At 40.4% G+C, this 27,999-nt stretch overlaps 1 protein-coding gene across 3 annotated transcripts in view; it reads left to right on the top strand.

Moving 5' to 3' along the window:
- The window catches only part of USP32 (ubiquitin specific peptidase 32), a 62,656-nt gene that overhangs the window by 9,429 nt on the left and 25,228 nt on the right, over positions 1–27,999 (top strand). For all 3 annotated transcript variants that reach the window (XM_041482529.1, XM_041482528.1, XM_041482527.1), the window contains exons 2-9: positions 9,588–9,715; positions 13,179–13,284; positions 13,820–13,938; positions 16,770–16,929; positions 24,318–24,449; positions 25,724–25,831; positions 26,583–26,698; positions 27,540–27,602. In XM_041482529.1, coding sequence (XP_041338463.1) covers positions 9,653–9,715; positions 13,179–13,284; positions 13,820–13,938; positions 16,770–16,929; positions 24,318–24,449; positions 25,724–25,831; positions 26,583–26,698; positions 27,540–27,602 — 867 coding nt within the window. In that variant the 5' untranslated portion in view covers positions 9,588–9,652. The remainder of the gene's footprint in view (positions 1–9,587; positions 9,716–13,178; positions 13,285–13,819; positions 13,939–16,769; positions 16,930–24,317; positions 24,450–25,723; positions 25,832–26,582; positions 26,699–27,539; positions 27,603–27,999) is intronic.

Here is a 27,999-nt window from a genome sequence, read left to right as displayed (position 1 = left end):
TTTCAGATGCTTAATTTCACTCCATTAGTTTGCAAAATTTGTTCTTTTAAAACTCCGAGACTTTGAATGAAATAAAAAAGTGGAAGAAACACAGAGCCCTAAACAGAACAGGAAGTACCAGATTGAATAAGTCTGTGGATGTGGGGGAAAAAGAACTGAAAGTATTGGGATAGTAATTATGAGAACTTGAGTTTTGCAGATTGAATTTGTTCTAAAAATGAACTTGAATGTGGCATCATGAATGTATTTTGGGCTGAAGAAGCACTTCTTTTCAATCCCTGTTTCTAGCTGTTAGGTGTTATCCAGAAGCAAAATCTTACTCTGGAAATTTCCTAGTCTTGTCAAGATTTCTAGCACGTTTTCCCTCGTGATGTGATACAGTTAAATCCTGGATTTCAGTTTAAAAATTGAAAAAATGGATTTGCACTTTGTACAGCTGAAACAGGAGTGCTTTAGGATGAATGAGCAGCAGTTGGAGCAGTCAGAGCAGCCTGGTCTGTGCTGTGCCAGGATCTCAGGGAGGGTTGTTATCAGTAATGTCAGAACTTTTTGGTCCCTGTTTTCCAATCCTGCAGCTAACAACATAATTTGTCTTTGCCTAAAGAATTAGAATTGATCTTTTTGGCATTAGCCAATTCCCCACTTTTTTTGTTGTCTGCTATTTAGCATTGTCTTCTGATCACCTTGGTTAAAGAATTGTGGTGTAAATGTGTTGTGAGAACTAATGTTATTTTTTAAATAATGAGTAGGTTGCAGTGTTGATAGGGCAGAGCAGGAAGAAACCACAACATGCACTAATTCCAGTGCAGAACACAGGATAAATATCTGCAGAGGCCACAGTGTTACAGGGATAGAGGTTAAAAAGCAGAACAGAAAATACTTGATAAATATAAAATCATAAAATGTTCATAATTTATTATGCAAATATACTGCTGCTAATAGAGACTGTAATGTCCTTGAGGATATCTTGTGAGTCTCTCCAGGGATTCAGGGAGAGATCCCAGCTGCTGCCTCTGTTCAGGCACTGGGGCTCTTTGGTGAGAAGCCATTCTGACACCTTTTCTGCTTCTGTGGAGCACTGGGCAGGGTGTTCACAGCAATCTCTGCAGCTGGAGCCATCCCACCCATCCTTGCTGCTCAGTGGCACTGGAGACTGGGAGCTGCTCTCCATCTGAATGTGCTGTTTCATCCTTCCCTTAGGAGTAATGTACAGCTAATGCTGAATATCTGCAGTGAGGAATTCTCTAATGTAAAAGTAGCATGGCATCTTTCAGGGTAATCCTAAGTGTGAATCCTGGGATGTTAATTGAGGATTCTCTTAACAGGAGGTGCAGCAGTGGGGATGGAGCTTGGAAATACTAATGCTAATTGTTAGCTATTGTCTGTTAAAAAATAAAGCTCTGATTCAGTTCTTGGTGTTCTACCAACCATGTAATGGGGTCCCAGAACTAAGCACGTGGTGGTTTTTATTTTATTTCTTCACTCCCTAGTCCAGTGTCTGTGTTTGTGATTGTGCTGGTGTTTTTCAGCCTGTCACAGGTTGTCATTATGTGTTTGTAACAGTGCAACAGGAGACAGAAATTTGGGACCTGACACTAAAATATTCCCTTTACAGCTGAGTTTGAGATGATATTTTAGACAGATGTGTCCCCAAGAGTTGGGAATAGGAGGGCTGGAAGCAGAGAGCCTTTTCTTGGCCCTGTGAATACACACGTGTGGACTGTTTGTGCCAGAGCACTTGACTTGCTAGTGAGTCATATTTTTCCCTCTGACTTCAGAAATTAAGATGTAGCAATGTATAAATATTATCTGAATCTTTTATTATTCGTGTCATAGCATGTAAGTACTGTGCTTTACTAGAGTTGGCTCTTTTAGCTGCCAGAGGCCAGCAGTGGAGTGAATATTTGATCAAAACAATGCCAGAAATCCCAAATTAGAACTCCTTCCTTGCCTCTCATCCTCACTGAAGGTGAAGGGAAGCTCTGCCTTCCTATGTAGAAGTTGTAGCTTCTGTTTAACTTTCAGGCTTAGACTATAATTTTTTATTTAAAGAACAATTCATATTACAGTTGTGTTTAGTATCTTTGGCACTGTTGGGAGACAGGATGTGAAATATTTGTTATATTTCAATTTATTTTGTAGCACGGTCCTTATGTGGTGTTTGCATTTACATAGTTGGCACTTGCTTTTCATTTTAGCAGGGTGTTTATTTCTTGGAAATGAGTTTTATATTGTAATTTTGTGAATCTTAACAAGCATAAATGTCTCGATCATTTTCATGGTGGTAATAAAGCAGAAGCAGCTTTTTTGAATTGTGACAGAAGCTGCTCTGCTCACCTATAACAACACAAACTTTCAGTGTGCTTGCCAGGAAAACTGATGAAGGGACAGCTCAAAAAAGCAGAGTTTGGTTTCTAATCTAAACAGGACTAAACATTAATTCTAAATGCTGGAAAGATTGAAAGCTAAAGCATTCACCTGGGAAATCATGGGCAAAGCAGAACTCTGAAGGTGCATCAGAGGAAAACAGCAGTGGGAAGGGAGAGCAAATATTGGGAACTCGGGGGAACATGGGCATCCCACACTCCTGATTAATTTTTAGTCCATGTTATCTCTTGGAGGGTAGCTCAGGGTTCTCAGTGCTGCTGCTCAAAATGGTGTGTGCTCTGTTTAAAACCATTTAAAACAATTTAAAAAACATTTAAAACTTGTCTCCCTTTTGCCCCTTTTCCCAGCCAGCACAGGACAGGGGCCTGTGGATGGGAAAGGTGACATCCTGGGATGATCCAGGGCTAGGAATTGCTCCTGGAGAATGAGTTCACCATTTCTTTACTTGATAACAGGAATCCCTTTGTCCCTAATATATAATATTACAATTTATTGTGCTTAAATTTGCAGTTATAAAAATGGTAAAATAGATTTTGCTGATCTGCAAGGTTTTGTGAATTTTTAGGTTCTTTCAGGTTTATCCCATGGCTCATATGGATGGGAGCTCCTTTAATTCCTGAGAATCTAAAATATGGCCAATAAGATTTCCATGTTCACATAGTGGAAGGATTATTTCTTCATTATTATTATTATTATTATTATTATTATTTCTTCTTCACTGGCTGTTGTGTACCAGTTGCTCTCCACACTGGGCTTACTGGGAGAATTAATCCAAACATCAGTGTGCCCTGATGGAGATAGAGAGGGATAAAACAGGCTGGGAATGCTGACATTCTTTTGGGAATGGGAGCTGTGAGGAGTAAGCTCTTTGAAGATTAAAAGCATCACATAAATGCTAAGTATTCATGTTACAGAAATTGGCAAATCCTATTGTAATGACTAAATCTCCTTGCACTCCCTGCACAGGAGATGTGAAACCTTTGATATGCATTAGGGGAAGGTCTGATAGAACCAGAGAAAGCTTTATCCACAGGGATACCAAAAACTACCAAAAACAAAGAATAGGTGGGAGGAAAAAAATACAGCTGGGTTGAATAATTCGATTTTTTAAAAAATACCCAAACCATGGTGTTGTTATCCTTACATTCCTGTTATTGGTAATGTGTGAAGCCTTTATGGAGGTGTCCTGTGAAAACTGAGTGGTGCTATTTCTGATATTCCAGTCATGAAAGATTCCTTAGGAGTGGGTTCATTTTTCCATTAGGGAAGGCAGGAATTTTTAGTCTGTGTTTTCTCCCAAAATATTCCCAAATGGATTCCTTTTTAGCAAGGGTGTGTGGGTGTGGAGGTTGACTTTTTAGTCATAGCTGGTTCATTTATCTCAATTGTATTTTGCAGTTGGTTCCTCCAATTTGGGGTTGTTCCCAAACACACTTTACTTTCACTTGCACATTTTACCTCTTTGAAGCTTTTTAGTAATTGCTTTGGTTCTTGACAACTTCATAACCACAGCCATTAAGTCACAATAAAGACTAATGAAAAAAGTAATAAAATTTCCATGTATAACTAGGATGAAGATTCCTAAGGGAAATATTGAGCGAGTGATTACAGGGAAGATAATTGTCTGGTTAGAGAATTATATGCCCTGTGAGTTTGATATTGAGCCTCAAAAATTGTCACTTAAAAATCAAAATATTAGAATTATGAAAAAACCTGAGCTGGAAGTGAGGAAGAACTTGAGACAGGTGATTTTTTTTTCTTGCTTTCTGAAGGATGAGCAAGTTGTCAGTTTTATTAGAATTCAGGTTTGGTTATTTTTAGTAAAGAATAAATGCAATGTTATGCTGATGGTTGCAAATTATTGCTTGCTTTGTGTACTTGTGATGTGCAGGGCTGGTGGGATTTTGTTTTTTAAGGCACTGACTTAGCAAGCTGCTTTTCACCCATGTAGTGACATTGAAAATTCAGATTTTGGGATGTGTTTAAAGAGTACTGGGGCATTTTGATGCTTCCATTTCTAGGGGAAATTACCAGTGCTTCAGTCAGATGAGCTGAAAGGCAGAAAGGTTCTTGACCCTTCACCTTGACTGACCTTTTTATCCTGTGTTTTCTCTTCCTGCTTATGCAATGTTTTGTTTCCTGTTTTGACTTTCAGCATTGTTGATACATGGTGGTTTTCTCCCTTGGTTGGGCTGGTTTGGGTTTTGTGCTGGGAACCTGTGAACCAGAATAAATCCTTTATTTTCACGTAGTCAAATGAAGCATTTCAGGCTTTTGGGACAGAGATCAGCTTTTTGCTGCTCCTCCTAATGGCACTGATGGTTTGCAGGGAGCTTTTGTGATTCTGGAGCTGTTTCTGTATCCAATTAGTTCTACCTGATGTTAATTGGTCAGTTTATAGTAGCCAGGACAGATTAATTCCTCCTTCCCCTCAGTTAAACACTTGGAATTCTGCCCTTTTCACTGATTAAATCAGCTTTTTAGTAGTAGCTTGTAGTGCTTTTACACAATATCTTAGCTCATTTATCACACACGTGTCTGATGCAGGCTGGAATTTATATCCATTTCAGAGCTGAGACAAGACATGGAGAGGTTAAGTGTCTCTTGCCTGCATGTCTCAGGCACTGCTAAGAGTTCAAATGCTTTTATTTGTCACCTTTGCTCCATCAGACAAGTGGCTGCTGTGGAAAGCTGTGTTTTGGCTCTCAACCTCTGTTTCTCAGCATTTTACATCACTGTGCTTTAATTTTGAAAGATGGGGGGGAAAGCATTGTTATGTGGCTGGCCTGACTTTGCAAATAAATATTAAATAGGAATTTTAAATACATCTATTGTGCTTGCTCTTGATGCATATATCACAAGTAAGGCGTATAATAATTTTTTTCTAAGCTGTAATAACTCCACTGGGCCTGACCAACCACTCCTTTTAACCTTTCAGCAGAGACTGTAGAGTGTGGAAGTTTTTATATTCCTTATGTTCAGTAGTTACATCATCAAAAATATGTATAAATAAGGAAGACTCTAAGTTCCTTCTTACAGTATTTGAATAAAACACTTTATTGAGGTAATTTTTGCAAACCTTAGCTCAGATTCAGAGGCCTCTGAGGAAGTATCACAGAATATGCAGTGTAGCTGCTTTGAGTAGTGAGGAATTGGCTTTGATGTAACCATTTTTTCCCCCCTCTTTTTCCAAAACAGGACGTGAAAAAGCAAAAATATCAATATTACTTGTATTTAGCCATGCAGTTATATTTTTGTGATGACTCTTAATAATTTTCACTAGCAGCCTGGTAACAGCAGAGCAGCTTTTGCTGAGGCAGGTATTTGCTGCCCAGTTTTTGTTGTCAAAAATTGTATTTTCAGTGTGATTTTTGGAGGGGACAGAGGTTGTGCCATACCCCAAACCCTACCCTAACCTCACAGGGTATTTTAGAACCTTCCCAGAAGGTGGGGGTGGGATTAGAGCTACACTATGTGTAAAGAAAAAAAAAAGTCTCAAGTGAATAGAGGTTCTAAAATGAATGGAGAATGTGGCAGCAGAACTTGCAAAGCTCCCCTGGAAGGGTTGATTTCCACCAGCTTGGTTTGAGCAGTTTTATTAGGGTGGCAAAACAAGGTTTAAGTCTAGAGTTGGACTTGGGTAATCTGAGCTTCAGATGCAGTTTTAGTCCAAAAGGAAAAGTCCAGGATGACTTGGTGACAAAAATGTGAAGGCAGAGCAGAATGAGGTGGTTTCCAGCAGGGGCCTGTTTTGGAAGGCACTACACATTTCATTACCTGGATAGATGGGAATTAAAACAAAAAATGTGGAATAGTACATCCATATAAACAGCCTGAAGTTTAAGTAGCGCTGGGAAACTAAAAATACCCTCAGCAGTTGGTGAGCTGAAGGTTTGTTACAATTACTCTGAGCGGGGTGACATTTTTAGCTGAGGTTGCGTGGTTTCATTTAAACTTTATTAAACAAACTGGAGCTGGAATATTCCCTGGAGAGTTGGATGCAGCACTAATCTCCTGTTAAACTGTCTGCAGCTTTGCTGGAAACCCTCCAGCTGAGGTGGCACAGGAGCTTCGTGTTAGCAGAGTTACCATAGGCAGGGTGACAGGCTGGGACTTTGTTTCACTGGTGGTTTTTGGAATTGGGCAGGTAGATTTTTAAGGATTATCAGACAGTATCTAAGTATTGAAACTTGGTTTTGTTACCTTGAATCAACCTCACTGCCAAAAGGTCACTTGTGTGCTCTGGAGGTGCAAAGAATGAAATGTGCAGTTCCAGTTGAGTCATTTTCCCTGCAATAATATTGAGGCTGTGTCACCTGTTAGTGGCAGGTGGGATGTGAAGATGCTTTTTGCTGTGCTCACTACCACAAACTCCTCCTGGGAACTTGTCAGGGTCTGTTTTCCCCTGTCAGGCTGTGAATCCAACAAGGGTGCTCCCCGTAGTGTGGTGTCTGTCTCCTGTGTCTAATGACAGCAGCCTGTGAATGCTCTTCTCAGAGGTGTTTGTAGACAACTGGCTCCTGGAAGTGTTTGGGGAATGTGTGCCTTTGGAAAAAGTGAATATTCCTAATGAAAGGACTTCAGTCGGTGTAGGAAACAGTGCAGGAGACAGGCTGGTGTCTAAAGGCAGGATGAAAAACCCCTCTGTGTTCTGTGCTGCTTCCTGTGAGTTGGGCTTGTGGAACTGAGAGAAAAAAGGCAGCTTCTGGGGATGTGAGGCAGGTAATTTCTAAAATTATTATAGTTATTATAGTAATAGATGTATTGCTTCTAGAAATGTTCCTTTAATAATTGAAGACTTAGTTTTATTTCCTCTCAACATGCCATCGTGCTCTATCTCTGTTGAATAATTGGTGCTTTGGTGTTGGGATTTTGAATTCAAATATTTTGCCTTCCAGACTCATAGTAAACATTGATAATATCTTTGATTTATACTCTTCTCATTTCAGTTGTACTTTCATGTGCATGGATCTAAATGTATAATGAACTTATCTTTACAAAGCTTTGCAGATGATTTTAAATGGGCAGCATCAGTCATTTTAATGGCTCCTGGGGAAGGAATGGAAGTAATTACCTTTCCTGTTATTCCATGACCTTTTTTGTAGTTTCTGAATGCAAACAATAATACTGAGTGGGCTCTGGCAATAATAATTTGCTTTTGAAATGTAACATGGACTGGCAGTATCAGCTTATCACCCTGTTAAATACACTGATAGTGCAGATCTTGGGAATATTGCTTGACAAGTCATGTTCCCAACCTTCTCCTCACCTTGGCTGCTGCTCCAGTCACTCCCATGGATTATGGGAGATACATTTCTGTGGGATTTTCCTGCTCCTGAGCACTGCCTGGAGTGCACACTGGGCACTCGGGGGTGCTGTGAGCATCAGCTCTGCAAATGTTTGTGTAGAAACTTCTGCCAAATAAACCCCAACCAGATTGGATTAATGGTGGGGAGATCAAAGAATCAAGAGAGGGAGAAGAAACCGGAGCACAGAGTTTATTTTTGTTGAAGATATGCGTGTGAGCAGGCATATAAAAACTGCAAAAAATGAGAATAATTTCATCCCTGAACTGTTGTTGGATTTAGTCTAGGATCCAGGTTGTTTGCTTTGCTTTGCCAAAATTACAAAGCCAGGAGCTTCCCTGATCCCTGAGCAATCCCAACACTCATTAAATGTGGGGAGTTGTCCCTGGTTGTGCTTAAAGGTGATAGGAGGTGATGCACTTCCCTTCATCTCCTCCTGGTTTGGGATATTAATGTGAAATAATGGAATTTAAACACCTTATAAGCCAGGTAACAGAATGAGACCAACATTCTTCTGACATGTAATTACAGCAGGCTCGTTTTAGTCAAACAAGATCTGTGCTAATGATAATCACCGCTGTGCTAATTGATAGCTCTGGTGCTGTGTGGGTCACACTTGAGGTTTATCTCTTCGATACTTTGATTTATTTTTTTTTTCTTTATGGTTAGAAGTACCCAGAATCTGTAATAAAATTTGAGAGGAAATATAACCCAATTTCTGTTTTCACACAATTGTTAAGTGGAGCCAACATCTGTTTCAGTGTTGACTCAGATTAAAATTAGGGAGGAATGTTTTAATGTGATTTACTTTTAAGGATTGATTTTTGCTTTTGATGAATGAAGTAACTGAAAAGTAGGAAGTTTTACTGAGTGCTGGATTAAGCCCTCAAGTGCTCTGTTTTATTTTGGCCGACAAAAAGCTTGACAAGCCTTTGACCATGGCAGTGTTGTTTGTGTCTGGCTTGTGATAGCAGGGTAAGGAAAATGCCTTGCTATAAATACAGTGACACAGCTCCCTGTGCAGCATCATTTCCCTGGGCTTCTGCATGGTAAATTGCTTTTTCTGCACCACTCAGGAACTTCCAGGGGGTCCTATGCCATTCCCTGCAGCCTGGCTTTGGACAGAGGGCTTATTTTGTTCCACGAGATCCTTCCCTTCTTAAACACTTCCTTAGAAAGTTGCTTTGTGCTTGTAAAATCTGAAGGCAGCACTGCTTTCCAGGGAGCTCCCAGGCAGGGTGAGTGGATGTCATCACGTTTTCCACCTTTGCAGTTGTGAACAAGTTTGAACAGGTGTAGCTGGCAAGCAGATTTTGGCTGTGCAAGGGGATCTTGGGTGAAGAATTACATGTAGTCCAACATTTTATTCCTATTAAATCAGACCTCACTGCACTGTCTCATGAACTTGGAGTGCTGATAAAGTATTTTGTTTTAATGCAGAAAGGCAGAATGGTTAATAGATGAAACTGCTTGAAGGATGCTGTTGGAGCTGCTCTTGATAATACTCACCACTGTTGGTTGCAGATAATTTCCTTGGCTTACATGCAATGCAAAATTGATCATAAAGCTGCCTCATTTTCCTTTGTGTGACAAGAATGGTGCTGAATTTAGAACAAATTACAATCCACTATTGTAGTCACAAAACTTAGGCAGTGAGCTGTTGTTACATTGATGGTAACCACAGGTCTGCTTCCCTTCTCTCTTTTCAAGCAAGATTAGATTATTAGATCTCATTTTCCCACTCTTTAGGGGAAATCATGCGTTTAATTTCTTCGTGTCTTTTTATTGTGAAGGTAAACGTGAGGAGTGGAGGATTTTGAGATTTCTTAAGCTGTTATCTTTCTGTAACATCTTTATTGACCAGAATTTTTTTTTTCTTTCCTCTGCTTTCAGTTACAGACATAGAACTGAAGAGGCTCAAAGATGCTTTCAAGAGAACTTGTGGCCTCTCCTATTATATGACCCAGCAGTGCTTCATCAGGGAAGTTCTGGGTGATGGGGTCCCTCCCAAAGTTGCTGAGGTGAGCTGGGAAGTGCTGTTTTGGGAAGCCAGTGGCAGCAGAAAATGAGCAGCTGGATCTGCTGTGCACATACAAATGTTTATGGAGTTGATTGAATTGCTTCCCATTTTTTATGCAACATCACAATGCACCTGGAAATGTTGGATTGTGGGTGGTCAGGGATGTGCTGGGCTGAGATGTGCTCCCAGCACCATTTAATACCTGGTAGATGACTTTGAAGTAAACCTAAATATCCAGATGTAAATTTGGGCAATTAAAAGATTGGCAATTTGTAATAACACATTTTATTTACTCCAGAGATGCACTTGCTGTTGGTTCCTTTGAGATTCCATTGGCTGTTACTTTGTTTTCTAAAGATGAATCTTTACAAGCTCTTAAAAATAAATTTGTTCATAACAGATGTATGAATGAGCTGAAAAATAATCAGAATCAAAATTTGCCACATGGATATAAACATATATCTATCTTTAAAAAACAGTAATACCATCCTACACATATGCTTGTTTAACTTTATTATAGAGTTACCCCTTTCTTGAGAGAGATATCAAAATATTATTGGTAGAGACAATGATTAGGCAGACCTTTCAAATGATCTCTTGCTCCATGTCATTCCTAGTGACAGCCTCTATTTTTGGCATCCTCAGAGCTGTTGACCTGAGTCAAGTCCCCCAGTTTTATTTAGATAATGTGAGTGCTAAAGTGTTGCATTGCTGAAGGTTTTACACTCTGGCAGAGTTCCTTTTCCTCAGCTTAATCTTTTCTCCATTCTTTTTTTCCCCCATTTTTCCTAAATTTTGGCAAAGAGGATGATACTGCTTTACTTCTGTAAGCAGTTGGCTTTTTATGTGGGTGTTTAAGGCTTAGCAGGAGAATTTGCAGTGGAAAAGGAGGGGTCTGATTTGCCCAGAGCTTAAAGCCTGTCTTTAGCATGAATTTTTGAGTTTGAGAGTTGGTAACCCCTAAGATTAAACAACAACAACAACAAAAAAAAAACAAGTATCTTTCACAATATATGATTGGTTTGAAATAGTATAAAATATTGAGAATTTTATGTTCTGTGTTAACTTGTACCTTTATATCCCTTTCAGGTCAGTATTAAGGATTAAATTACTGATTTGGTCACAAATAGAGATTCTGGAGTTTCAAATGTCTGCTGCCTTGTTTTTATTTTATTTTTTTTTAAAAATCTGTCCTTAAAGACACAATTTTGGTGATGATTATCTCTTTTAACACTCATGATGGTTATAGAGCAGTTCTTGGTTTCCAGGTGGTGAAATAAAATTAATGGAAGACTCCTAATTGGTTTTTGATGGCTTCTCATCAGAACTCATCTCAAAATTCGAGTACAAATTATGATGTACTTGTAGCATTCATACTCAGGCAGTGCAGCATCAAATCCGTGAGCTTGAAAACCGTAAATTGGGCCAAAATTGGGATTTGAGTCAAGGGATGCTTTGCAATTCCTGGCTTCAGGATGGGGAGAGGCAGGCAAAGTCATTAGGCAGCTAAAAACCCTGAGTTTTCAGCCTTTCAGTCACTCAAACAGATCATTTGGAGCCTTGGAGCTGGGCTGTGTGCTCTGCATGCTGTGAATGATGGTTTTTCATGTCTGAGGAGTGAGAGGCCTTCAGGAATTTGTTAAATTAAAAACACAGGAGTTTTTATGAGTTAAACTGGACGTGGAACAGAGAACTGAAACCAGGGGAACTTTAATCCAACGGTTTGAGTGATTGTCCTTTTGCACACAAAACATTTTTTAAATGTTCAGGACAGTCATGTTCTGGGAGGATCTCTTGGGAGAATGGGGTTGAAGATATTAATAAAAGGAAATTTAGAGCTGTGTCTGTGGTGTTAAACTGCAGGAGAGCTGCTCAGGTGGTGGGGAGCATAAGCACAGCTTTGGTTTTTAAATCTTGTTGTGCTCTTCAGTTGCCCATGAAACAGAACACATCAGGCTTAAATTTTATTTTAAAAAGTACTATGTACCTTGTAATGATAGCAAATTTTACACTCTGAAATGCAGATTGCTGTCATTCTGCCTGGGTGGGGCTGTTTTAAGTAAAGCTGCAACAGCATTAAGTAATTTTGGAAGACACAAAATTGCATCACATTTTGATGGTGCATGCTATTAGAAGTTTTCCAAATGCCACACCAACGTGAAAAAATGTGGAGAAATGATGTGTTACATGAGTATTCAGTGTTTATAAACTCTTCCCAAGGAATAATTGAGCAGCTAAACTCCAAGCAATGCCAGCTTGCCCGTGGCTGTAATTCCATATATTAAATACTGGTACATTGGACTTTATCCATAGAATTCTTTTCCTCTGTTTATCTCATGAGCAATCCTTGTGTTGTGTTGAAACAATGTATAAATGTAATATTTGGTGCTCATCTGGTCTTGCAGCTGAGATGTACAAAGTTCAGCAGAAGTGAGTGGATATTTTGGCTGCATATTTAAAAAAACAATTATTCCAGTGGAATATGAAGGTAAATTGCTCACATGGGCAGTGTAGCCTTGAAGGCATTTGGTGAAGACAGAAGGATTAGCCATACAAAGTGTGGAATTCAAATCTCTGCCTTGAAACCTCTACAATTGTTGTGTCCAAATAAAGCACAAATTCAGTTTTAATAATTCAGCCCTTCAAGCATTTGTAAATGGATTAAAGTTTAGTACCAGAAGAGGCTGATCTGAGCCCCTGTGGAAATGAAAGTATTTGGGTAATGCTGTGTCTCAGGGTGGGATGGGAGTGAGGGTCAGGGTGGAGAATGAGATCCTGCTGTGCAGGGATTGACATTACCATGCCTGCAGACAGATTTCAGTAGTCCAGAGGGATGGATGGAGGGATGGATGGACAGACAGACAGACAAGGAGAGGGTTTCTGCAGGTGGCCCAGCACTGCTGAGCTGCAGGAGCAGCAGTAAATCTGGTGGAGCCACTGTGTGTCAGGTGTTCCCTTATCACCTTCCTGCCACCACAGCCCTGTGTGGCTTGGCCAGGTCTAGCCTTGCCAGGCCCAGGACTGGTTTTATTTGGGCACTCCCAGTCCTGGCTTTATTTTGACTTGTAGTGGAAAGCACCCCGTGGTGGTGCAGTGACTCACAGGGCTCTGGTGTTCCCCTCTCTGCTGCCAGCCTGGCCTTGGGGATTCCTGCTGCATCCCCTTGATGCTTTTGAGATTATCAGAGCCCAGCCTGGGGGAGATTTCAGCCCTGATGAAGAAATCTGGGGAAACTCCACCACAAGCAAGTGAGAAATGTCTTCACTGGAGGATTCTAATGTGGAGTTTTTATATTGCTGTTGATGACTTGTACCTGTGTTTCACTAAATCAGTACCAGAAGAGCTACAAAAGGGTAACACAATTAATAATTGAAGTGTCTTTAGCTGAATGTGAGCTGCTGGTTTTACTTCTGACATCTCTGCTTGCCCTGGTTCTGGTTAACTTCTCTATTTTATTCTTCTAGGTTATCTACTGTTCATTTGGAGGAATATCCAAAGGGCTGCACTTCAATAACTTGATAGTTGGATTAGTTCTACTCACAAGAGGCAGAGAGGAGGAGAAAACAAAATGTAAGTGATGTAACTTAGTAACAATGAGACAGTGGCTTGTGAGTGTAAAATGTGACCATTTTACAGTGAAGATGGGATTTTTTAAAAGCATTTTTAGCTGTATTTTTGGAAATTAAGTCCACTTTTGTTTTCTATATTCATCAAAATGAAATATTTGCCAAGTCATCATGAATGTCAGTGTTGGGATCCTACAGAAAGCCTGATGGTCTCTGTATGTGGGCAGAGGAAGGAGGATGGCATTGATATTTTTAAAAAAAAATATAAAGCATCTGCCTACTGACTTCTGTTGTTTTGTCTTCTCTGTTAATCTGACTTGATAATACTCTTTTTTTTTTTTTTTTTTTTTTTTGATTACAATGGTCAAAGAAAAGGAAGGTCTTGACCTAAACCTTGTGGACCTGTATTGAACTTGGATCAACCTAAGTGTTTAGTCCTTTAGTAGTTACATAGCCTTTGACATTCTCATCCAGTTATGAACCATGCATTTGAAAAATGTCACTGCCATAGATGTTTACACATATTTCTATTTCCCCAGATATTTTCAGCCTCTTCTCTAATGAATCTGGGAGTTATGTTGTCCGTGAAGAGATGGAGAAGATGCTGCATGTGGTTGATGGGAAAGTCCCAGAGTCACTCAAGAAATGCTTCTCTGAGGTATGCCATGCACCTTTCCTCCTGTTGCAGTTAAAAAATAGTCAAGATTACATTAAGTAGCTTCTTTTTTATACTCAAGCACCTATGGGAACAAACTGACCTTGTTTAAATGGGGTAAAAGCTCATGGGTTTTGTGTTGTGGTGTTCCATGGAATTTATATTGATGGGAGAAGTGTTTGGTGTATAAATTCTGTGTGCTCCTGTATTCTCTGTGCTCCTTGGAAGGAGATCATTTCCCAATGGGAATCGTGTCATCAGGTGAATTTAAATACTAATATTGCTGGTGGGAACTTAGTCATTAGTGTGAACATTTTATTGCAGTCAGGGAAGAAATCTAGAACACAGAGCTGAGAAGAAAGAAAATCTGCACCCTGGGTTTAAAAATGCCTGACAGCCATGATTGCTTCAAAATAATAATTTTATATTAATGCTTTTGTATCATTTTCCTGCCAGGAGCTACAACACTTAATTATGCTTTAAGTTGTTTGAGAGATGTAATCTTTATGGAGCTTGCTGAAGTCCTCCCCTAAAGCAGGGCATTGGTACTTTGCTATATTCATAGATGATTTTTTGACTCCAGGGTTATCAGATGACTAAGACCAGCAAAATGGAGACATCATTGTACATTCCTCTGGCAAAAGGATTGACCAGATTGACTGGAAGCTTTAATTGTGGCTATCAGGTTACTTAATTACTTCAGATTTGATTGTTCTGTGCTGGAGCTAGCTCTGGCTGTGGGCAGTGCCTGAGCCAGGCTCTGATCTGGCCCTGGTGTCCTGTTGGCTCTGGAGGCAGTGATTGCATTCCTGAGTCCTGGCTGCAAGCATAAATCCTGAGTCCACTGCACCTCAGCTTCTGGAGCTGACCCTTGCTGCCATTTCCTATTTATAATTTCCCATCAGTGTGGTGTGATTAATTGCACCCTATGAGTTAATTGCACACTGTCCAAGAAATCCAGAAATACTTTATGAAGCCTTGCAGGAAGATGAGTATCAATCTGGGCTTCAGAGCATTTTCCTGTTCAAGAAAATGCTGCATATTGATTTTTCTTTTAAAATGAAAATAGTGTAATAACCCACTCAGCAGGATTTACTGGGCTCTTAATCATCCATGGTCATTGCTGGAGAGTGAGAAAGTTTAATGTTCCTGCTGTGGGCCTTCCTGCCTGCCTTATGGAGGATGAGTTTGATTTCAAGGATGATGTTTATAAGCACTTATGTTCATCAGAATTGCTGCATGTACTCAGCTAGAAATAGAAGCTTTAGAATATATCTGAGTTTTCCTCTTGTTTCTGGAATACAGGGAAAAAAATCAGTGATAACTGCATTGCTGAGGTTCCATCATAATTCAGCTGTCATCATGCTTTCTTCCTCCTGTCCAAAGTTTTTCTGTTCCTCTTCATTGTCCTTCCAGGGCAAATTGGAGTTTTAATGACCCAGCTCTTGCTACCTTTACAAAGAGCAGTGCTAAAAGTAGAGGGAAAGGGTGGAACAGAGAGTGAGAAAATGTTCCTTTCTCTTGATCTAAACTGCTGGAGAATTGGAAGAATAAGAAATCAAAGTGAGGGTGGGCAGGCCCTGGCAGTGGCTGCCCCTGGATCCCTGGCAGTGTCCAAGGCCAGGCTGGATGGGCTTGGAGCAGCCTGGGACAGTGGGAGGTGTCCCTGCCATGGCAGGGGTGACACTGGCTGGGCTTTAATGTCTCTTCCAACCCAAACCAGTCTGTGATTTGTTGGATGAAAATATAAAACTCTTTAGTCTAGAAAAAGAGGCATAAAAAGAATGAGTATCTGGAACTGAAACAACCCCCTGCAATGGGAATAGGAAGCAAATGTTTCAGCAGTGCTGGTGATGAACCATTGGAGCAGCCTGGCAAAGGGAATACAGTGAATTTTCAATTTTCTGCACTTGGCAGTTGCAGATAGTCCGTGGCCAAATGCAAATTGTTGGATTCTGTAGAGATGTAATTCAGTGAAGTTTAATGGTCTGTGATATGAGGGGAGTTTAAATAATCAATGACTTGAAACCTCTTCCACTTTGCAGACCCCTGTTTATTTCCCCTGGAGATGAGAATCTCCATATAATGAGTTTGTCTACTGATAATGGGTTTGCTTTTATTTGAGGTAGTTTTGTAGGTCCTGTAGAAATTAGTCTGCTGATCCCTATGGTTTCATGGCCACAGCTTGGCAAAGATCCAAATAAATGGTTTAAACAGCACTGGAATTCTGTGAATGTGTAGATTTTAGGTGTTCCTGAACAGGGAGCTCCAGGAGACAGGGAGTGAGGACATCCTGGGAATGTCACGTTCACATTTATGCTCCTGGGTGGGTTTTGGTCAGTAAAGGCAAAAAAGTCCACATGTTCCTGCAGTAATTAATCACAGCATCAGTTATTCCCAAATCTGATTTTTCTGTGTTGTTTGTATACCTGCACAGATAGAACAGAATGTTTATGATTTTATAGCACCTGTTTTTTTGATGCAGCAGAGCTGGTATCTATAATAATACATTTAAATTCATCAAAATAACCTCTGCTCTTTTGAATTGCAAGTAACCATTTTTCTTTTCATGCCTTTCACCTGAGGTTCAGAGTAAATGAGTTTCCAAAGGCCACATTGAGTAGGTGGCTGAAATGCAGAGAGAGCTTAAAGTTAATTTCCCTCCCATTGCTGTTTCAAAAGGAAAGGGAAAAACAGGCATGGCTCCAAGCAGAAAAATTACATTAGCACTTATATTTCTAGGAGATTGTCCCAATTTTTTGTTCATACAGCTGGATGGTTCCTGTTTACTGGCAGTGAGAAAAACAGCTCCCATTTTCTGGTTTTTCTTGCAGGGTGAGAAGGTGAACTATGAGAAGTTCAGGGTTTGGCTGCTGCACAACAAAGACGCTTTCACCTTCTCGCGGTGGCTGCTCTCAGGAGGGGTCTACGTGACCCTCACTGATGACAGTGACACCCCAACCTTCTACCAGACCCTGGCTGGAGTCACACACTGTGAGTAAAGGTGCTTCTTGTCCTGCACATCTTAAAAAAAAAAAAAGCCCTGCCAGAGTTCACAGGCAGAGTTGTTGTTCATTGAATCTCCCTGCTCCGCCACGTTGGCTGCAGTGAGAGAAATTCCTTCTCTGAGCTCATCTGTTCTCTGCTTTCTGTGCTGGGATGTGAAATGTTGTGTACAAGGACACTGGGTTGTTATTTTTAAGAGATAATAATGCTGAGGCTACAACACTTCTCTAGAAGTTTGCTACCAAGCAAGCTAAAAAATAAGTATCTTCTGAAGTGGCTGGCTGATAATACTGGGTTTATTTTTGGTCTTTATAGTGGGTTGTAAAACTACTGAGAGACTTGAGAAAATAATATTTGTTTCAAAAATAAGTGTTACCTCTTAATTTGCTTCTCCAGTAAAATAAATAATATTCCTGGCATGTGGTAGAATTAACTGAAGAGAAGCATCCTCAGGAATTGTCTCCAGAGAAGTGCTTCCTTATGTCTATGTTAATGTAAAAGAAGGAACAGCTGGTTTTTAAATTAAATCCAAAACCAAAAGGCTGATAAATGACACTTGATGTACCAGTGTAAAGCAAGCATCCATTCCATCCCTCAGAGGAGGGAGTTGGTTGTGGAGGTGTCAGGGATCTGAGCAGTCTGGTTGTGTTTTATGTGCTCTCATGGATTTTCCTCACTGGTGTCAGTGTGGCATTTAATCCTCTCATGGTGAGTTACTTGAATAAAGCAGCACACCCTTTTTATCCTCTTGGTTTTAAATGTGGGCATTCAAACTCTATTCTGACCATCTGAAATGAAAATGCATAATGAAGTCAGGAGTTTATGAACAGGTAATTTATTTGCATTACATGAAAGGCTGCAGGAGACATTGAGGTTACAGAAAACCACTGAATATTCTGAGGTCTCACAGACAAGGTAGAGAAAGAGGAATGTGAAAAAAAACCCCAACCCTCTGAGTGTTCTGGAGTTCAGCTCTGGGAAAGATCTTGACCTGTGTCAAACTGAGATCTGCTCTTTATGCTTTGAAATTGAAACTTTCAGAACATTTTTTACTGGGCTTTTCACAGAAAGTTTGTTTATACTGAAACTGAGGTTTGGAATTAAAAAAAAAAATTAATTTAAATGTAACAGCTACTGTTTTAATAGATTTTATTTACTATTTGTTGTTGTTCTCAGTTCTGGTTTTGATATCCCTGTCACTGGTACCATTGTGTCAGAGATGGGATTGAGCTTTTCAGTGAATTCCAGAAATACATGGAGGTGATGTGGTTATTGTCCACAGAATTGGCAAGTTCATGGAACAGTTATGTTTGGAACTCTAGATAAAATTAAATTTTACTGAATTCCCTTGTGATTTACAACAGTGTAGGATTCTCATCCAACAGATGCAAAACTAAGGAAAATGTAAGTGCTTGAGCACTTGGAAGTAATTTCAGCCTAATCAGGTCACTCCAAGGAGTAAGAAATTCAGTACAGAAGTATTTTTAACACAGCTGAATGTGTAAAGCCCTGAGAGCTGCTGAAGGCTTGTTCTTAGTGTTTTTCCTGGGAGAATGGTTGCCTTTGGAAGGACCAGGAAGAAATAATGTTTGGTAAACTGAGGCAAACACCATAACACAGAGAGAGGGAAAGGTTTCCACTTTCTTCTGTTGTAAAATGCAAAGTAATTTGTGCCACTCCCTGGTGCAATCAGGGATTTCTCAGTCCTGCTGCATCTCCTGGCACAAGCCCCAGACCCCCCTCCCCAGCCTTACCTCACACTCTGCTTCCCATCCAACTTCTTGGACAATATGTCAGAGCCATAAAAAATGGCAGTGATAAAAACAGGGAAAGTTATTCCCTTTGATTTAGGAACAGCCCCCATTTCATGCAAGGCATCAGTGACTCCATTTAAATTTGCTTAATGAGCCAGGCTATCAGGGAAACAAAGGAATACTAATTTTTCATTTGTAAATAGCATTTGTTTTGGTGTGCAGATGACTTTAATTACATTTCTCAACACATAATTAGAAATGAAATTTTAAAGTTACAGGAAGTTGCACACACTTGCTGCTTTTAATCAAATTTTGTTCCGTTTCATTTAAATCAGAAATATGAATAATTTTATTTGAAAGCTGCCAAAATAGCTGGCCTTTGTTCCTAAAAAGCAGTTTCAGGGGTATGGATTTGTCTTACACCTGAGAAGTGACCAAGTAGCAGTAGTTTGGATTTTCTCAGTTCTGTAGAATGATCATATGCATTTAAATTTATTTAATATATATTTTTTTTGAAGCCATCACATTGAACAGCACTGTGGTGGAGCCTGTAAATCCCACACTTCTGTCACACTGACTCAGGGGACACCTCATTGATTTCCTTCATTTAGCTGGAAATGTTTTTTCTGCTGCAGCATAGGTGCTGGTTGTCTTTTTTATGTGTCATTTTGGTGTGACTCAGTGTCATGCAATGGGCTTAGATACTCAGGTTTTCAGCCCTTTTCCATGGGGAAAATAATTCTGTTCATCAGGTTGCTGGTTTTGAACTGACAAAATGTTTAATTTGTACTTCTTTGTCACCCAGTTCTTGTGTCACTGAGTTCTGATTAAATAACATCCAAATTCCCCTTTGCATGGAGGAGACTCCTGTGTTGTCAGAAAAATTCACCCAGTTCTTTCTGACAGCTCTCACCCACCGAGGGGCACTTGTGACTGCAATCAGTACAAATAATCCTATTTCAGAATATACATTTATCACTGTTTAGTACAGTAACAAAGAGGAGCCCTGGCTAAGCAGGCAGGGTGGCTGAAATGGAAGAGGCAGTTTTGGAAACAGCACAAAATCCATGCTGGGATTGTCAGCTCTGGGGGAGGATGAGATGGGAGGCTGAAAGCAAAGTGCAGTGAGGGGATCCCTTCCCTCTGCTGGCATTAAAAGGCTGGGTGTTAAATACATTTCTGGAGCTGGGCACCCACTCCACAACAGGCATTCGTGGAAGGAACTAGAACACAATCCTGGAGATTCTGGCTCTGTGAAAGCCAAAATCCTCAAATTTTGTCTCTGAGAAAATCCAAACTATGAGATCTGCTTTGAAGGGCTGGTTTCATTCTGTGCTGGGACAGGAGCTGTGCTCCTCACACCTCCCTGCTCCCACCTTGAGGCACTGCCCATCCCTCTGAAATCTGCTTTAAAGGGCTGGATTCATTCTGTGCTGCCTCTGCCAGGTGTGAAGCCTGTGCTGGGACAGGAGCTGTGCTCCTCACACCTCCCTGCTCCCACCTTGAGGCACTGCCCATCCTTATTCTGCTGTGTGAACACCTGGGGGGCCGTGCCTGACACACACAGGGATCTCTCTTGGCTGAGGCTTCAACATTCCCTTCCCTGTGTGTTTGTTTTTAATTAGGAGGAGCACAAAGATGAAAGTCTGACAGCAGCCCAGGCCAATAAGTAAAAGCCTTGGTGTCACTTAATCTGTATTTTGCCACTTGTTATCCTCTTAGTTCCAGGCTATTTTATGTCTTGCAAAGCAGCTCTCAGTCCCAGAGTCTTCTGGGGGTTAATTTGACAGGCACAAAGGGGAGTTTTGAGTGAGAAGCAGTGCTTGGTGTCATTTTGGGCTCCTGCCTGGCCATGAAGAGCCCTCCCTGCCAGCAGAGGAGCCCGTCATGGTGAGCAGGGAGCAATCCAAGTCCTGGTAAAATGTTGGGAATATGGTATGTTTCTGCTGCTGTGAGCCAGAGAGGATTGTACCCATAGGTGGGTAAATATTGAACTGCTGTCATATACTGCAATACTTGGTGAATTCTAGAAAGAATTGTAGTAAGCTGTAGCTGAAATGAAAACATGCTTATAAATTTGTTTTCTAAGGCAGAAGATTCGTGGCTTGGTGTCTATGGAATATTTTAGAGGGGCATTTTGTGGGAATGGCATTAAAATGTAACATGGGGGTTTGGTGTTTATCACTGCCATGCACCTGGCTGTTGATCAACGTTCTAAATTAACTCATTTTTAGTAGTTTCACAGTTTTAGATGATAGTTTGATTGAAAATGTTTATTTGTTCTTCCTTTACAAGAAGAGGACTGTGCTTCAGTTGTACTTATTATCATCCCTCTGATTATATTGCTCTAATTCTTAGAGAATTGAACAAAAAAAAAAGTATTCCTAGTTTTACAGATTGTATTTCTAATGGGCAAGTGATGAGGGAGACATAAATCAGCATGTGGTAGTAAACTGCTTAAATTTCTCAGGTGCATCATGTCCATGTGACCTCAAATAATCATATCATGTATTTAATTACCAAAATGAATAATTACTTGGCCTAGAAAGCCTGTGTGTCCTGAGGTTTTGGCCTATATCGTGTATATAAAATACATCCTTTTAAGTAATCTGAATGAAAGCCCAGTTTACAGTTTGATGTGATTTGAACAGATATTAGGGGGAAAAGTATGTATTTTGAAAAGATAAAATCTTTTTTATCTGTACAAAACCTCTGTGGAATGTGGTGTTTTGTCATGCACACTGATATGTTTGGGTGTTGAGTGCAGTGTGCCTTTCTTTCCCATGCTTCATTGAACTTCAGTAACAAATGTGATTATGTGTATAATCATAAATTGCCAGAGATTTCTTTTAGTTTGCACTCATGGAGGAATAGATGGTGCACTGCATATCCTGAGATTGATTTACAAGATTATGTGAAAACTTAGTCTGGAGAAATCAAATTATGCAACAGCTGCTGCTCAGCTGCAGTTGAACTTGCCTGTGCTGCAATCCAAGAAATGCTGCTCCCTTTTTGCACTGGGCTGCAATTTGTTGTAGCTGTCAATGAGAAATATTCTTTTGTCACATTTTTACTCGTGGTTAACCTGATTTGTGGAAGGCTAATCAGTGCTAAGAATGTTATTTACTACGTGGTTTTGCTTTCTAAAATGCTTGGCTCCTGTGCAGAAAGTCAGTGTATTTGGGCTAGAATAAAAATGTAACACTTGTGCTAACACTTATCAGCTGTTCTCTTAAAGGTGATTATTTGAAAATTCTCTATCTTTAAGTGACCATGATGTCAGTTCAACCACTGTGAACACAAACAGATGCTTTGTGATAACCTTTCTTTTCTGAGCTGAAATAATAAAACAATGGAGTTACCACTGTAGAAACATCTGTGAAGTGCAAGCAAAAAAAAATCAGAATACAACTAACTTCTACTGTAGGTATTTGAGAGAGGTTCTCTGGCAAAATATAACATTCTTGCAGTTCTTAATTGCTAAAGATAAATATTGCACCTGCCAGAGAAAGCTTTCTGCAGATTTACTCTTCAGTGAGGACAATTTGAGCTTCCTGCTGGCTTTTGAATATTCTCAGTGTTGCATCACTTGAAGAATGAAGTGCTGCTCACACATTTGTTATTCTTCCTACTTCCAGAGGTGGATTAAAAGGAAGCAAAGTGATTTACATGGTCATGCACAAGAGAACATAAATAATCTTTTGTGTTTGCTAATGAGAGCAGTAAGGTGGAAGTGGAATTCCTGTAAATGGCAGCACAACCTCCCCTCTCCCATTGTTTGGGAAGGGGAAGAGCCCTGGGATTCTCCTCACATCTCTGATATTTCTGTGTGCTGATCTTTAAAGAAATTACTCCTCTTTCTTGATTTCTAGTAGAATTATATTAATTTATAAATTTGGATTGCTGCTGCCTCGTGTATTTGGGGACAGATTTCAGTAGGTGATAGGACGTGGGGAAATGGGTTTAAACTGAGAGTAGCTGTGAGGGAGAAACATTTGTGGTGAGGTGGTGGATTCCTCATCCCTGGAAACATTCCAGCCAGGTTGGATGGAGCAGCCTGATCCAGTGGAAGGTGTCCATGGAGGAGCTGGGGGTGACCTTTAAAGGTCCCTTCCAACCCAGAGAACTCTGTGGTTACACCCCAGCCACGAGCCAGGGGATGCCAAAACAGATCAGGGGATTGGAACATCTGGGAAGGAGGGCAGAGGAGAAAGGAGATGAGTTTTCCTTCTGGATCAGCTCTTCTCTCCCTGTGTGCATGCCCAGGAGCTGGGAGTGATGCCCTGAGGAACTGGGGAGGCAGGGCTGGGCTTGGCACCTCTGTCACTGCTCTGAAGGCGCTCAGGAAGGGGACATTTGTCACTGATGTCACTTCTCCAGCTGGGCTGTCTAACAGCACCTTACAGGAAAGTGCAAACCCTCTCCTTTCCTCCAACTCCAGATATTTTATCCAGATTTCTCCACTCTTTCTGCCGCTGAGGGTGAGGGTTGTGTAAGTTTGGTGCATCATGTGATGCTCCTGCTGGGCACTTACAACTTCTTGATACTCACTGCAGGTTACCTAAGTTACTATTTTAAGGAAATTACTGCCACTAATGACAGAAATGGGCAAAGAAATCAATAAAATTTCGATTTTACACAACTTTTTAGGTGGAGCCCTTCAGTTCTTAAGGCTTACAGGATTATTATTGTTTCTGTGGACTAAACCAGGCCAAATAGCTCAAGTTAAACCTATTAGAAAACTGGCATGGATTTAAAGGCTCAGAACCATCTGGGAATGAGATCACACGTAGTGCTTCTTAATATAGACAGCTTTGTCATTACAGATCTATTTGAGAACCAATTAATTGGCACTGACCTAAAGCACTGTTGTGACACACTTGCATATGTAAAAAGGTTAAAAGTATTGTTGGGCAGAAATATAATCTTGTTTTATATAGATATATATATTTAATTTCAAGGATAAAGCATAAAGAGAGCATTTGTGTAGAATGTTTTGAAGGAAAACATAAGTTCTTCCTCTGGCTATTTTTATCCATCCTTGCACCTTGTTTTATTTCTTGGGTTTGGGGTTTTTTTCCCTTTTTAAATTGCCTTCTAAGTTCCTCTGCATTGTAGGTTTGTGTGACCACTCCCCAGTGTTTACTGTATATTAAATAATTATAAATAATTCTATAGTATAAATAATAAAGTGAATCAAACTATTTTATATTTGGAAAAAAATAATGCTGACATACAACATTTAAATGCCACATTAAAATTTAGCCTTATTACTGTATAAAAAAGCTAAAAATTTAAAATAGAATTTTTTAAGGGCAGCCAAGTACTACACAATTCTTCTCCATAAAAGATCTGGGATTTTTTTTTTTAATGCTACTTCATGTCTTTTTTGAGGCTTTTAATACTGAATACCCTGGGAAAATAAAATACTGCACATACAAGCTGCCTGTTCCAAACAGAAATAGGTGAACAATAAAGAGGGAAAACAGTGGGAAAAGTTAATTTCTGTGTTTCTACACACTTGTGATGATGTTAGTGATGGTGAACTCCTCGATGGCGAATAGGTGAGAAGATTCTGTGGCCAGAGAAGGTAATTTGGGGTTAATTCTGTTGGTTCTGCAGTGGAAGAATCTGACATCATTGACCTGGAGAAGAGATACTGGCTGCTGAAGGCTCAGTCACGGACTGGACGCTTCGATTTGGAGACATTTGCCCCCTTGGTGTCCCCCCCAATCCATCAATCCCTGAGTGAAGGTATGGAGGGAGAGCAGGGAGGAACTCTGCTGACTCCCAGCTGGGATGGCTCTGAAGTGTCTGTTCTGAAATGTCCTTTCAGCTTCAAGGACACAATAACTTCACTGAGTTCTGGAAAATGGGAAAAGAGGGAAAATCTCTGTTTGCTGGGAGATCTGGGGTGCTGAAGGAGGTGTTGCATTGCTAGGCAGGAAATCTGTCAGATTTTATGTAGAAGTTGCCCTGTAGTTGCTTAAATTTTTTTCTTAAGGTTCTGTAAAGACAAAATAAACTGCTGGGCCTGAATGAGAGAAAACCAAGCATTTTTAAACTGACAAATGGGAGTTTCATCTATTAAATGACACCTCAGTTGTTGTATCATGCAGCCCATGAAACACTCCTCCCTAAAAAGTAAATTAAGGAAGATTTCATTCAGGAGACTCAGGAGATTTGTAGGTTGTTATTTCTACTGACAACCAAACTGGTCTGTCCAGTTGAAGGCACTCTGGTAATAACTGGAGTTGTCCCATTGCCATTTGCTGCATGACATGGGGACATTCAGGGACATGCCACTTGCACTCCAGTTCTGGTCTGCAGTCCTGGAGTGACAATTTTATTATTTCCAAAAAGTTGGCTTTACTGATAAGTGGCAGCAGTAAGTAACAAATGGGAAAGTCATCTGCAATGGTAAAAAATCAGAATTTATGTCCAGTTCTGTAGGAATCTATCCCCACATCCTTTTTTTTTTCCTGTGTCTTTTATCTACTTAGTGATTTAAACTTACACAGCTGCTGTGGGGAAACTTGAATGGTTTCTGCTCATTCTTTGCCTTCTGTGGAGTCATTTTTGCTAAAAAAATATATAAGTTATGGGATAAATAATGCTGAATGATTTGAACTCTTAAATGCTTTGAAGGCTGGTAGCTAGAGCTCTCATTCAGGTCCAAATTTGCAGTGTTCAGTGATTTCCAGAGGAATTTCTGCCAGGCAGAAGGAAGCTCTGGCCAGACAGGTTCAGCTCCACTCTCAATCACTCATTCCAAGCAGGGTGTGAGGACCAGGCAGCTGTTCAGAATTCTTGATTCCCTCCCCACCCCTGGCTGGATCAGCCATCCCTGAGACATCTAATTCACCTTTAAATGGCCTTAGTAGTGCTTAATTACCTTTATTACACTTAATGAGAATAAATGACAAGTGTTTGTACTTCTCCTTGCCCATGTTCCCCATTAACCCCTCGTGGAGGTGCAGGGTGGCTCTCTCAGGTGCTGTAACAGGAGATGCTTTTGTGGTTTGCAGGTTTGTTTAATGCTTTTGATGAAAACCGAGACAATCACATAGATTTTAAAGAAATTTCCTGTGGGCTCTCAGCATGTTGCAGGGGACCCTTGGCAGAGAGACAGAAGTGTAAGTATGCAAAATTTAACTGTTAATTTGAGAGCACTTTTTCAGTTTGAACAATGAGGTTTAGTTGTTTTCACCTTTTGAGATTCTTTTTCCACTGAATAAGTCTGTGAAAAGTTTTAAAAAAAGAGGAATTTTAAATATCAAGGTTTCCTCTTATAAAGGATGATTAAACCTAATTCCATGTATTTTACAGTTTATCAGTACTTTCATGTCAATTATCTAACTGGGAAAAACTACATTTCAGAAGTTCTTTTTTCAGTGTTCTGCATTTTGAGGCAGAAGTGTGTATCTCAATATAGAAAGTGCAAACACTTAGCTACTCATTATCTATAATAGAAAACAAATGTCCTATTTGATTGTCTTGTGGTAAACAGCATGTTGTGGCTTTTCACTGCCCAGTTCCCAGCTGGCTCCCTGCAAGGTTCCTGTGTTTTGAAACACTTTTTTGTTCCCTACTTCTCCAAAACCACATTATTGCAACTTCCAAGCTGTAATTCCCTGGAAATTTCTGGATGCACACACGTTCCCTGCTAGGTCCCATCAGCAAACACAGCAGAGCGTGGCAGGGATGTGGATTTGAGTTTATCAAACACAGCTGCTCCATTTCCTCACCCCCACACGTGCATCCCCCTTCAGAACTGTCAGCCCTGAGTCAGCTGCTCGGGGCTCTGCAGGCTCAGGGGCTGCAAGGAATAAAGAAAAAAGAGTTGTGCAATGGTTCTAACAGCAAAGTCATTCCCTTTTCCCTCAGTTTGCTTCAAGGTGTTTGACGTGGACCGCGATGGGGTCTTGTCTCGCACCGAGCTCAAGGACATGGTGGTGGCACTTCTAGAGGTCTGGAAAGACAACAGGACAGACAAAATACCTGTGAGTGCTCTCTGGGGGTTGATAATTTCTGTTTCCTGAGCCATCCTTGCAAAGGAGGAATGTGCATCTTGTTTGGGTGGGGGTCAGTGAGGTACAAGCTCCCCTGAGCCCCTCAGCTGGGGAGGGGGACAGGTGACTGTCCCTTGCCTTGCAGAGCCTGCCCCAAGCACAAGGCTGGGTTAGAATGTGTGTCCTGACCTGCCCAAATCCCAAGGTGTGGTTAAATGTGTCTTCTGACCTGTCCAAATCCCAGGGTTTGGTTAAATGTGTCTTCTGACCTGCCCAAATCCCAAGGTTTGGTTAAATGTGTGTCCTGACCTGCCCAAATCCCAAGGTTTGGTTAAATGTGTGTCCTGACCTGTCCAAATCCCAGGGTTTGGTTAAATGTGTGTCCTGACCTGCCCAAATCCCAAGGTTTGGTTAAATGTGTGTCCTGACCTGTCCAAATCCCAGGGTTTGGTTAAATGTGTGTCCTGACCTGCCCAAATCCCAAGGTTTGGTTAAATGTGTGTCCTGACCTGTCCAAATCCCAAGGTTTGGTTAAATGTGTGTCCTGACCTGTCCAAATCCCAGGGTTTGGTTAAATGTGTGTCCTGACCTGTCCAAATCCCAGGGTTTGGTTAAATGTGTGTCCTGACCTGCCCCAAGCTCAGTGCTTTGTCCATAATGTGTGTTCTTTCATATAAAGAAAGGTACAAAAGCACAGATTTTTTTTTTTTTTTATCTGAGAGCCCTTGATTTGAATTACTGAGAGTTTCCAGCATCTCTTACAGTTTTAGTTTTATTCTGAGCACATCCTGCTGGGAGACTTTAACTCTGATTTCTGATCCTTTTGTTGAAGGAGTTGGACATGGGTTTGTCTGAAATCGTGGAAGATATTTTACATGTGCATGATAACACAAAGGTAGGAATTTGCTGTTCTTCCCTTGTCATTTTTATACCCCGGTATCTTCAGTTTATTTATAAGGAAGTGCTTTCTTTAGAGCAGAGATGTGTCAATAAAAGAATCTTTTTCAAGAAATGTCAGTTTTCTATTAAAATTTACCACGTTCTGTGGAAGAAAGAATGTGTTTGAATTTTATAAGCCATTTTAATACATGAAGCTAAACCCAAAATGCATAACCAGATGAAATTAATTGGAAGCTTGCACTGTTTGCAAGGCTCTGCTGTGCATAACTAACACCACTTTTAAATCTGATGCTTGACTTCTGTTCTGGGGGAACTGTTCTTTGTTTCCTGTTAAAATTGATCTTGAGGGAGAGAGCAGAAGTTTATCTTATATTTTATGCTGTGTCAAGACA

This window comes from Pyrgilauda ruficollis, unplaced genomic scaffold, assembly GCF_017590135.1.
Source record: "Pyrgilauda ruficollis isolate IOZ18807 unplaced genomic scaffold, ASM1759013v1 scaffold59, whole genome shotgun sequence".
NCBI classification, from domain to species: domain Eukaryota; kingdom Metazoa; phylum Chordata; class Aves; order Passeriformes; family Passeridae; genus Pyrgilauda; species Pyrgilauda ruficollis.
Note: the sequence above shows the minus strand (reverse complement) of the source record. Positions and strands in the feature narration are given on the sequence as shown.